The sequence below is a fragment of the Capra hircus genome, chromosome 8 (assembly GCF_001704415.2).
Source record: "Capra hircus breed San Clemente chromosome 8, ASM170441v1, whole genome shotgun sequence".
Taxonomy (NCBI): Eukaryota; Metazoa; Chordata; class Mammalia; order Artiodactyla; family Bovidae; genus Capra; species Capra hircus.
In genome coordinates, this window is record NC_030815.1 from 110,786,176 (window position 1) to 110,798,168 (window position 11,993).

Genomic DNA, 11,993 nt, shown 5'->3' on the forward strand with positions numbered 1-11,993 from the left:
ACAATCACTGTGGACTACAAGAGGCACGGAAGACACCGCTCAAGGATGTTAAGGGAGCAGAAAGGACACGCAGCGTCTCCCAGCGGCCGCGGGGTGGGTCCTAGCCCAGCAGCGGGCGCCTGACCCTGGCTGACCGCCGAATGTCCTGCTTATTCCACGATCAGCCACGTGGAGGCATCAGAGCTCCAAGGGGCTGTCACAGACCCCAGGCTTCCCACTGGCAGGAGCGGCCTCCAAGCTCGAGTCGCCTGGGTTCACCCGGCAGCAAGCATCAGCACTTTGTTTCTCGGCTCAGGAGTCACCGACCTGCTTCCCTGAAGGGTGTCACGCGGCGTTCAGCGCCTCTGGCCCACGAGAGCACCACGGTCAGCCCAGCCCTTCGGGTGGCCAGAGTGAAGCAGCTCTGTGCGGCACCAAACACACCCAAGGAGCCCTGGGCCCCGGGACCGCTCCACAGACCACAGGGTCAAGGCATCAACGCTGACCCACCAACGCCCCTGACATCTGAGCCCATAACTGGGATTCACTGAGGAGGCCCGGGAAGGCAAATTTACGCCCAATGCATTCTGCTGGAGAGGGCAGGGAGGGTGCCCGGCGAGCCCCCAAGGAAGACGCGTCTTGTCAGCAAGTACCCGAAGAGAGCACGCAAGGACGCCCACATCTGCGGGCTCTCACATCAGCTCCCCACAGAGACCTGGGTCGGGAAGGTCTGCTGGCTAAGGGATAGGCTGCCCGCTCCAGTATTCTTGGGTTTCCCTTGCAGCTCAGCTGGTAAAGAATCCGCCTGCAATGTAGGAGACCCTGGTTCGATTCCTGAGATGGGAATATCCCCTGGAGAAGGGAAAGGCTACCCACTCCAGCAGTCTGGCCTGGAGAATTCCATGGAGTGTGTAGTCCATGGGGTTGCAAAGAGACTCAGAGACTTTCACTCACACTCCCCAGAGAGACAGCCGGCCAAGCTCACCTCTCCAGCAGCCGTGTTGCTTCTCCACAGGATTGGCCTCGAGGGGCCGGGGCCCCACCCAGCGTGGCTTTCCGACCAGGCCACAGTGGGGGAAGGGGAACGCCTGCCCTGGGAGGGGCCCCTTCAGTTCCCGGAGTGGACAGCTCAGGACAGGAGGCACAGACCCTGCAGAACCCAGCAGACACGCAGCCGAGCTCACCTCAGGGGGATGTGCACACAACCATGAAAATGCTCCCATGTAAGGCATGCTGTGCGCCTCCCTGTACCTGGGCTCTCAAATCTAACAAATCAAGGATCTCACTAAGCTTTTTATTACAACATCATCTGCATTTTTCACAATAAATAAAAAGACTTATTTGAATATAACATCATTTTTGTGCGCGCATGCGTGCCAAGTCGCTTTAGTCGTGTCCGACTCTTTGTGGCCCCGCGGATTGTAGCCCGTCGGGCTCCTCTGTCCATGGGTTTCTCAGGCAGGAACACTGGAGTGGGCTGCCACGCCCTCCTCCAGGGGACCTTCCGGGCCCGGGGACGGAACCTTACCCCTAGGTGTCCTGCACGGGCAGGCGGGTTCTTCGCCACTAGTGCCCCCAACGAGACCGTAGCATCGTTTTTTCAGTTGGATATGTAAATATTCCACTGAAGAGACGAGAAGTGGTGAACACATTCAACTAGCCTCCCGGCAATGGACTCTGAGATGCTTTCAGATTCTTTCTAATTTTAAACCTCACTCTGATGGGCATCCTGAAAGCTGGCTCTTCATACACCAGTGAGATTCTTTCCTCATAAATAATGACTCGGGGTGGGGTTTCTGGGTCAGAGTGCGTGCATTTTAAAATTTAAGAAAGTTTGTGCAAATTTTCAGCCCCCTCAGGGCTGCCTAAGCTGGCTATTTCCTCACATTCTAATCGACACAGAACAATAAATAACTCGGACAACAGAAAGGGAAAATAACTTCATCTTCTTTGATGACTGGTAAGATTGAACTTTTTAATGTTGTTATTTACAATATATAGTATTTATTTTATGACTACATATTTATAATCTTGTGATTTATCGAGAGACCGTCTGTATTTTTTTTAACCAAATCGGTAAGAACTCTTCCAATATAAAGCACCTTGCGTGTAATGCAAACACATTTTTCCGTATCTAAAAGGAGAGGAAAGGGGATTTATTATCCACGGGAGCTCAGCACCTACAATAAACTGATCACACAGTTTACAATTTCTCCAGAGACCTGTCGTGCAGCTGCCTTGCTGGAAACTATTTCTAAGACTCGGATTAGCACTTTAAAGACCTTCAATCAGAGAAATCAACAGGGTTCCAAATTACCTAGTGGCATCACAGCAAACACTCTCAAGATTAAGAATCTCGGGAACTGCTGAAAACAATCAGCATTTTTCAAAGCTCAACAGGCCTTTTCCGTATGAACATACATGAAACAGAATCAGATGAGAAGCAAGGAGATTGGCCGGGGCTTTCCCGGCTCGCAGAGTGCGCCCACCGGCCCACCTGTGTGCCGAGAGCGCCTACCAGCCCACCTGCTCGCTGAAGACCCTCCGCCCTCACCTGGATGTTGTCGAACTTTAGGCCAGGCATGGTGAGGTCCTCCTTGTCCACGAACACCGTGCCGTACTGCTGCGTGGCGACCGAGGTCAGCACGCTCCTGGTCGCATCCCCAGGGATCCAGGCGTCGCTTCTCCGGTCCATCTCGCTCATGCTCAGGGCGGTGGCAAAGGGGTCCTCGCTGCCAGCAAACACCGCCTGGATCTGTGAGAACGGCTTTGGGGACTGCGAGATCTCCAGAGGAACCGTGGGGACACCCGACCCTGACCTCTGCAGCCCTGGGGAGGAGGCAGCTTCCGCGGGGCCCGGCGAGCTTCCTCCCACAGGGGTAGCGGCCAGTGGGGACAGGCTTTCCGGAATGGAAGGGCTGGCGTTGGGGTTACTGACGGAGATGAAGGTGGAGGTTGTGAAGGAATCAAAGAAGTCCGAGGCCAAGGAGCTGCTGCCGGTCGGGTCGCCGAAGAACTTGCTCAGGCTGGGGCTCGGCTGGACCACCTGGGGTGGGGTCCTGGGGGCAGCCTCGCCGGCGCTGCTGAAGCTGGGGGATTTCACCATCTGGGACTCGAAGCCGTCACGCAGGGACGGGGGCTGGGCGCCGGGGGGCGGCTGGCTGAAGATGGTGCACATGCGCACCTGCTCGTCCTTGGGGGCGGGCTGCCGGGGGGGCGCGCCCGACGGTGGCCCTGCCGCGGGCTCCCGCGCAGCCCCCGAGCCCGGGTCCGCTCCGCCCCTGTGTTCAGAAGCAGGCGGGTCTCCCTCATCGCTGCGCTTGGGGCCCTCTCTCAGCGATGCTCTGCTGTCAGGGGTCATGTCCGAGACGTCCTGGGGCATGGTCCCGCCATCACTCTCACTGCCGTCGCTGAGTGAGCCCAGCTCGCGCTCTTCTGCGCCGGGCCCCAGTCTGTGATCACCGCTGCCCTCGGCGGGGTCCGCCATGTCCTGCAGACACCCCAGGTCACCTGCGTCGTCCTCGCTGTTGTTTGGGGAGTCGGAGATGAGCACACTCTCCATCAGGGGCTCATCAAGCTTATCTGCGAAATTATTCGAGTCCTCGGACTCGAACTCGTCTCCGCCGAGATCAATGGTTTCCTCGTGGTAAAGAAGCTGCCCCTGGTCTCCCTGAGGCCCCTGCGGAGTGATGCTCTGGGCTGGCCCCTGGGCAGGCGTGCTCTGCTCGGGTACGTGCTGGCTGGCACCTTCGGTGTTCTCCATGGCCACCTGAAACAGACAGACATACGTCAACGTTAACAGCTTCCGTCTCGGTCACTATTAGAATGCCTTCGTCTTACCGAAATCTAGATGGCCCTGAACTACATTCCACAGGGCAATGCAGTAAGAGAACTCGTCATTAACCCATCATTACATAGACTGGATCCTTATGACAAGAAGCAACGACTTCAGCAACAATTAAAGAACCCCATATTAAAGCTACGATTCTTCAAAATCTGACCTGTGAAGTTGGCATAGATTTTTAGAATGGACAGTTTTGGGGAATTTATGGGATACTTACTTATTGATAAGGGAATGCAACCTTTCTCAAACACCCTCTTCCAACAACACAAAAGAAGACTCTACACATGGACATTACCAGATGGTCAACACCAAAATCAGACTGATTACATTCTTTGTAGCCAGAAGTGCAGAAGCTCTATACAGTCAGCAAAAACAAGACCTGGAGCTGACTGTGGCTCAGATCATGGACTCCCTATTGCCAAATTCAGACTTAAATTGAAGAAAGTAGGGAGAACCACTAGACCGTTCAGGTATGACCTGAATCAAATCCCTTACTATTATACAGTGGAAGTGACAAATAGATTCAAGGGACTTGATCTGATACACAGAGTGCCTGAAGAACTATGGACAGAGGTTCGTGACACTGTACAGGAAGCAGTGATCAAGACCATCCCCAAGAAAAAGAAATGCCAAAAGGCAAAATGGTTGTCTGAGGAGGCCTTACAAATAGCTGAGAAAAAGAGAAGTGAAAGGCAAAGGAGAAAAGGAAAGATATACCCATTTGAATGCAGAGTTCCAAAGAATAGCAAGGAGAGATAAGAAAGCCTTCCTCAGCGATCAATGCAAAGAAATAGAGGAAAAGAACAGAATGGGAAAGACTAGAGATCTCTTCAAGAAAATTACCAAGTGAACATTTCATGCAAAGATGGGCTTGATAAAGGACAGAAATGGTAAGGACCTAACAGAGACAGAAGATATTAAGAAGAGGTGGCAAGAATACACAGAAGAACTGTACAGAAAAGATCTTCACGATCAAGATAATCACGATGGTGTGATCCCTCACCTAGAGCCAGACATCCTGGAATGTGAAGTCAAGTGGGCCTTAGAAAGCATCACTACGAACAAAGCTAGTGGAAGTGATGGAATTCCAGTTGAGCTATTTCAAATCCTGAAAGATGATGCTGTCAAAGTGCTGCACTCAATATGTCAGCAAATCTGGAAAACTCAGCAGTGGCCACAGGACTGGAAAAGGTCAGTTTTCATTCCAATCCCAAAGAAAGGCAATACCAAAGAATGCTCAAACTACCGCATGATTGCACTCATCTCACACACTAGCAAAGTAATGCTCAAAATTCTCCAAGCCAGGCTTCAACAGTATGTGAACCACAAATTTACAGATGTTCAAGCTGGATTTAGAAAAGGCAGAGAAGCCAGAGATCAAATTGCCAACATCCATTATATCATCAAAAAAGCAAGAGAGTTCTAGAAAAACATCTACTTCTGCTTTACTGACTATGCCAAAGGCTTTGACTGTGTGGATTACAACAAACTATGGAAAATTCAAGAGATGAGAATCCCAGACCACCTGACCTGCCTCCTGAGAAATCTCTTTGCAGGTCAAGAAGCAACAGTTAGAATGGGACATGGAACAACAGACTGGTTCCAAATAGGAAAAGGGGTACATCAAGGCTGTATATCGTCACCCTGCTTATTTAACTTATATGCAGAGGACATTATTCGAAACGCTGGGCTGGATGAAGCACAAGCTGGAATCAAGATTGCTGGGAGAAATATTAATAACCTCAGATATGCAGATGACACCACCCTTATGGCAGAAAGTCAAGAGCTAAAGAGCCTCTTGATGAAGTGAAAGAGGAGAGTGAAAAAGTTGGCTTAAAGCTCAACATTCAGAAAACTAAGATCATGGCATTTGGTCCTATCACTTCATGGAAAATTGATGGGGAAACAACGGAAACAGTGAGAGACTATTTTTTTGGGCTCCAAAATCACTGCAGATGGTGACTGCAGCCATGAAATTTAAAGATGCAAGCTCCTTGGAAGAAAAGCTATGACCAACCTAGACAGCATATTAAAAAGCAGAGATGTGACTTTGCCAACAAACGTTAAGTCTAGTCAAAGCTATGGTTTTCCCAGTAGTCATGTATGGATGTGAGAGTTGAACTATAATGAAAGCTGAAAGTGAAAGTGAAGTCACTCAGTCGTGTCCAACTCTTTGCGACCCCGTGGACTGTAGCCCACCAGGCTCCTCCGTCCATGGGATTCTCCAGGCAAGAATACTCGAGTGGGTTGCCATTTCCTTCTCCAGGGGATCTTCCCAACCCAGGGATCGAACCCAGGTCTCCTGCATTGCAGGCAGACGCTTTAACCTCTGAGGCACCAGGGAAGCCGAGCTGAGTGCCGATGAATTGATGCTTTTGAACTGTGGTGTTGGATAAGACTCTTGAGAGTTCCTTGGACAGCAAGGAGATCCAACCAGTCCATCCTAAATCAGATCAATCCTGAGTGTTCATTGGAAGGACTGATGCTGAAGCTGAAACTTCATACTTTGGCCACCTGATGCGAAGACTGACTCAACTGAAAAGCCCCTGATGCTGGGAAAGATTGAAGGTGGGAGGAGAAGGGGAGCGAGGATGAGATGGTTGGAAGGCATCACCAACTCAACGGACACGAGTTTGAGCAAGCTCTGGAAGTTGGTGATGGACAGGGAAGCATGGCATACTGCAGTCCATGGGGGTCACAAAGAGTTGGACACGACTGAGTGACTGAACTGAACTGAGTCTTTCTGGATAGTTCGGCAAAGAATAAAACTCTCTGACAAGCAATTCCATGTTTACCAACTCACTTAAAATATGTTTTTAAAGAAAACACCATCTGAAAGAAAGCAAGCCAAGTAGAAAGGAACACTCAGTCTGTAACAGTATTTTGAATCTCTTCAGTATCTTTGTTTCTATTCCAATCTGACTCTGAAAAGTCAAGTCCACCTCTTTCCTTGTGATACCGTCTACACAGATGATGCCCAACCCAGGGTAAAAATTAAATTGTTTACCGTAATTTCTAAATAAAAACTACACCTTTGTTAGAAACCATTACCAGAGGTTGAAGTGTTGGGCCGAAAAGTCTCGTAAATCAGTCATTGCTATCAGCTGAGCCACTGTGTCTGAGTCATTACCCTGCACTCCATGAAAAGACAGGAAGCTAAGTTACCGCGACACACGTGCCACCGCCTCTCGCCCCCGCCACGAGAGAGGGATCTAGGTGGAAGTGGGCAGTAGCGAGAGCCCCACCTCAGTCTTCCGACTTCTTTCCCCAGAAAACCTTAGAAGGTGCTTGTCACTCTGACTCTTCTGAAGGCACATTTTCTATAAACCATTTTTATCAAACACTGAGTGATACGATATTTATCACCTGTAGCTGATACAATACATCCTAACTCTCTTTTCAGCCCTCACGTTCTGAGATCTGTCCTACTCTTGTTCTTCTTTCATTTTCCAAGTGTATTTCCTCAAACCACGTTAGAGCTTTGCTTTGTACCTCAATTTCTCCTCCGCTTTTAACCTTGAGGCTCATTCCTGCAGCAGCACGAAGCTGTGAGGCCTCAGTTTTGCTGACAATGCTCTACTCTGAGATGGTTCCACAACCTCGTATCCATTCTTTTTTTTTCGGCCACGTCATGCGGCACCTGGAATCTTAGCTCCCTGAGCAGGGATCGAACCTGTGCCCCATGTATTGGGAGCACAGAGTTTTAACCACTGGGCCGCCAGGGGAAGTCTTGATATATCTATTCTTCTTGAGGTGTTACGTTTTTGAATTCAAACAGTGCTGCTATGAACATTCCTGTACATGCCTCCTGCTGTACGTGTGAAAGCTCATGGGGGCGTTGTGGAGAGTACAATTCTTCGCCAGGTAACTCCGAACTGTTTTACTAAGTGCATGTATCAATTTCCATACCTGGCAGTGGTGAGTGCAAGTGATCTTCCTGTTCCACACAGTCACCTACGCTCGATATTTTTACACTTCTTAGTATCTAGGTATTAAAAATGCCTACAAATCAACAGGATTATAAATGATCCAACAGAAAAGGATCCTGAACAGAGATCTGAACAGGGTGAGAGAGATACACATCTCACAAGCATTTGTCCTGTGACCTAAACAGCTGTACAATTTGATTTTATTAGGATGATTCCATGGTGTACCAATTGTTACAGTAAAATTAAGCACCTCTCTTCAATCTCAAGAGGCCTGGCTGAGACAAATATGGTCCCATTACTTGTGTGTCATGGAGGAAGTCCTGCACGTGGGCACCACAGGCTGTGATCATGAACGCTATAAACAGGAAGTCCAAACAAAATGCCGCCCTCTTCCTGAAGATTTAAACCCTGGAAACAACTGCCTGTAGATACCATAAGAAAGGGAGAGTAGTACACTCAAACTGCAGTGAAAATGAATGAGCTGTCCTACAGCAAAGGCTTCAGTGCTTGGGCCTCACAAATCTAATTCTACACACAGAATGGGCAGAAAAATAAACAGTACGACGACTTTCTACCTGAAGTTCAAACAAGGATATCGAACAGTATATTATTTTGGGAATACAAACAGAAAAACGAGGTGATGAAAATGCACCGCTGGACTGGGGAGCGGGCTGGAAGAGGCCTCGAGGAAAGGTTCGAGGGGGGCGGCGCACGGGTCTCAGCCGTGGGCAACGCTGGTGCCAGGAGCCAAGTCTGCACTTGACTTTGTGTTTCCACGTCTGTTACATGCAGCCTTTGCATCTCATACTCTAAAACCTGAAAAGCACATGTATCTGTCCTTGATTTGCATGAGATACAAATCTTCGCTTCTCCTATTGATTTAATAAATGCCCACATGGCAGTAGCGGTAAAGAACACACCTCCAGTGCAGGAGACTCAAGAGACACTGGCTTGACCCCTGGGTTGGGAAGATCCCCTGGGGAAGGGCATGGCAACCCACTTCAGTGTTGTTGCCTGGAGAGTCCCATGGACAGAGGAGCCCAGTGGGCTACAGTCCATGGCCGCAGAGTCAGACATGATGGACCGAGTAACACACAGCAAACTCAAAACCACAGGCGTGGCTTTAAGCTCACACCAGCATCAAACGCTAGCAAAGAAGTCAGACTTTCTCTTTGTCTGGTTGATTTCTTTGCACATGAGCTTAATTAATGCCTTAAAATATTTTTTAAGTGATTTAAATTCGCTAAGAACAATGAAAACTACTGCTCTTTAGGCTCCCTTTCTGGACACAAGACTGCAATTACAAATCTGTTACCACACTGCAATAATGGAAACCGTATTTCCATGAAAAAACTGTGCCATGAGGTAGGACTCTAATTACAACCTGAAAAGCCCCCATGCGGAGCACACTCACCAAAGAGCAAGCATTTTACATGTATTATCATATTTAAGCCTTAGGACCAACTTACAAAGCATAAGCTCCATCACAAGCACAGGCCAAGTGATTTGCCTGATGCTGTCAACGGATGCGGACGGGATTCCTGCACAGGAATTCCTCTGCTGTTCTTGTACGGCTGCTGAGACAGGTCAAGATTGAGAGCAGAGGGTGAGGCAGGGGGAGCCTGGAATGACTGCTTGAGGCTTGGGCTCACTACCAAGTAAACTGACCTCTGAAAATGACTTAATCCTTTAGTCTCTGCTTCCGCATCTGAAGATTGGGATCATAAAGATTAAATAGCAACGGATGCACAGGAATCAGTAACTATCACTTTAATGAAGAAGCAGAGTGGTAACACGCTGTCCTGGAACAGTGAAGATCCTGCTAGGGCTCACAGAATGTGAGCACTGGTGACCGTGTTATTCTATTTGCAGCGGTCCTTCCCCCCAGCCCATTACACAGAGAGCTGAGCTTACTGCCATACAGCACAGCCTCCTGAATTTGCAAAAAGAAACAGGTATTTAAATATGATGTTTCCCAGTAGCCATAAGCAGGTGTGAACTGCAAGTCCAAGGAAATGCTTCATTGGGGTTAAACTCTTGTGGACTAGGTGAGAAAGACAGGCATAGAGCACTTCTTTTAGCCTTACGCTCTACATGTTTTCAATTCTTCTCAGCATACATACTCCACCAGCCAGCTCTGTCCTGCAAGACGCTCTGGAAAGCGTCAGCCAGCTTTTACATAGAGACTGACAGGCCTTTACACGGACCATCGCGTCCTGTCCTCACGACAGAGTCCGCTTGGGCAGGTTACTGTAAACGTCCATCTACAGAAGAGGAGGCCAGGAGGAACGAGTCACCGAGTACTACAGCTGGGCCCCGGGACGCAGACCCTTCTGAGCTTTCGGCGCCCAGTGTGGGGGCCGCTCCAGGGGTGTGGGGGCCGCTCCAAGGATGTGGAGCCAACGGCCGCCCCTGCAAAGCGCAGGCACCCAAGGCTCGCGCTCCGGCCATCCTGGGCCCCGAGGGAAGCGGGTCACAGACGAGTCCCCGGGGAGGAGAGAACCCCGGGCAGGAGAGACCCAAGCCAGGAGAGACCGAGGAGCAGCGGAGACCTGGGGGAGAGACCCCAGGAGAGACCTCCGCGGAGGAGAGACCCCCGGGAGAAGAGACCAAGGGGGAGGGGAGACCTGGGGGAGAGACCTCCGGGAGGAAAGACCCTCGGGAGCGGAGACGTGGGGGCAGAGACCCCCGGAGGAGAGACCTCCGCAGAGGAGAGACCAAGGGGGAGCGGAGACCTGGCGGAGAGACCCTCGGGAGGGGAGACCCCCGGGAGGAGAGACCCAAGGCAGGAGAGACCGAGGAGCAGCGGAGACCTGGGGGGAAAGACCCCCCTGGGAGGGGACACCCCCGGAGAGACCTCCGCGGAGGAGAGACCCCCGGGAGAAGAGACCAAGGGGGAGGGGAGACCCCAGGGGAGGAGAGACCCGGGAGGAGAGCCTCCCACCCCAGGGGCTGAAGCTTGAGACGGCATGACCCCCTCTCCATAGCCGGGGACCTGTGCTCACCCGCCCCCTCGCCCCCCGGGGTTGGGGGGTCACCTGCGGCTGTGACCCGGGTGCGGGAGAAGCTGGAGGAAGCCGGGAAGCCGGGACCGGACTCGGCGCCTCCCGCGGCGTCTGCGCCTGCGCGCGCCTGCCCGGTGCAGAAGCCGAAGGCCGGCGCAGTTCCGGTTCCGGCCGTGGTGGGTGGGGCCTGGGGGCGGGGCGGGGCGGGGCGGAGAGCGCCCCGCGAACCAGATGGACGTCGCTAAACCTGTGGCAGAGGGAGCTGGGAGCGACCTTTTTTTAAGTTCGTGGCCAGTGCATCCTTGAAGTACTTATTTTCAGGGATGTGTCCTTGTGCCTATATGTGTTTTCAACTTTTCTTGTTGAGAATACATCCATCTGTACTACTTATGTAGTCACATTAAGGATAAAAGTGGTAATAATAATAATACCAGTGATAGCTGGGTGGAATTAACCCAGCAGTATGGAGATCCTGAATGCCTTAGCGCCGCAGCTCAGTCTCAGGCAAGCGGAGCGGCCGAAAGGATGCCCGCGTCTGTGCTTCCTGCTTGCTTGCCTTCCGCTGCCACCCTGGAGATACCCCGGTTCATCAACCAGCCTAAGTGTCAGGCTCGGCGCCAGGAGCCGGAGCACAGCTGAACCAGGCCACACCCAGCCATTTCCTTCTGATTCTTTAATGATTTAAAATAGTTTTATTTATTTTTACAAATAAAAATCGTTTGTATTTAAGGTGAACAACGTGACGTGCTGATATACCTAAACATTGTGAGACGGCCACAGTGGAGCTAATGCCCTTATCCACCACCCCACTCATTTCTTGTGTTTGTGGTGAAAAGATTTAAAATCTATTCTCTGCAAATCACAAGTATAGGATACATTATTGTTAACTATGCCTGCAGACCTTATTAATCTTATCATTGAAAGTTTGTATTATTTGCTCAATAGCTTCCCTTTCTCCCAACCCTCGGCCTCTGGTAACCACCATTCTACTCTCCTTCACAATGATTTCAACTTTCTTTTTCAGATCCCACCTGTAAATAGAATCATGCTGTATTCGTTTTTCTGTATCTGGCTTATTTCAATTAACACAGTGTCTTCTAGGGTAATTTATGTCACAAATGACAAGGCCCCCTTCTTTTCTAAATTTTATATAAAATTTAAAATTTTTCTTCCTTTTTACAGGTTGAGTAATATTCCACATATATGAAAAAGCATGTTAAAAAAAAAAACTGGCCA

General features: G+C 50.3%; 1 protein-coding gene across 3 annotated transcripts in view; it reads right to left on the bottom strand.

The window, feature by feature from the left end:
* Positions 1-10,888, bottom strand: part of TRAPPC12 (trafficking protein particle complex 12) — a 38,170-nt gene extending 27,282 nt beyond the window's left edge. The window contains exons 1-2 of one of the 3 annotated variants that reach the window (XM_018052724.1): positions 10,791-10,888; positions 2,534-3,748 (exon numbers count right to left, since the gene is read on the bottom strand). In XM_018052724.1, coding sequence (XP_017908213.1) covers positions 2,534-3,742 — 1,209 coding nt within the window. In that variant the 5' untranslated portion in view covers positions 3,743-3,748; positions 10,791-10,888. Of the gene's footprint in view, positions 1-2,533; positions 3,749-9,221; positions 9,244-10,757 lie in introns of those variants that run through there. The other 2 variants (XM_018052725.1, XM_018052726.1) reach the window with 2 other exon arrangements.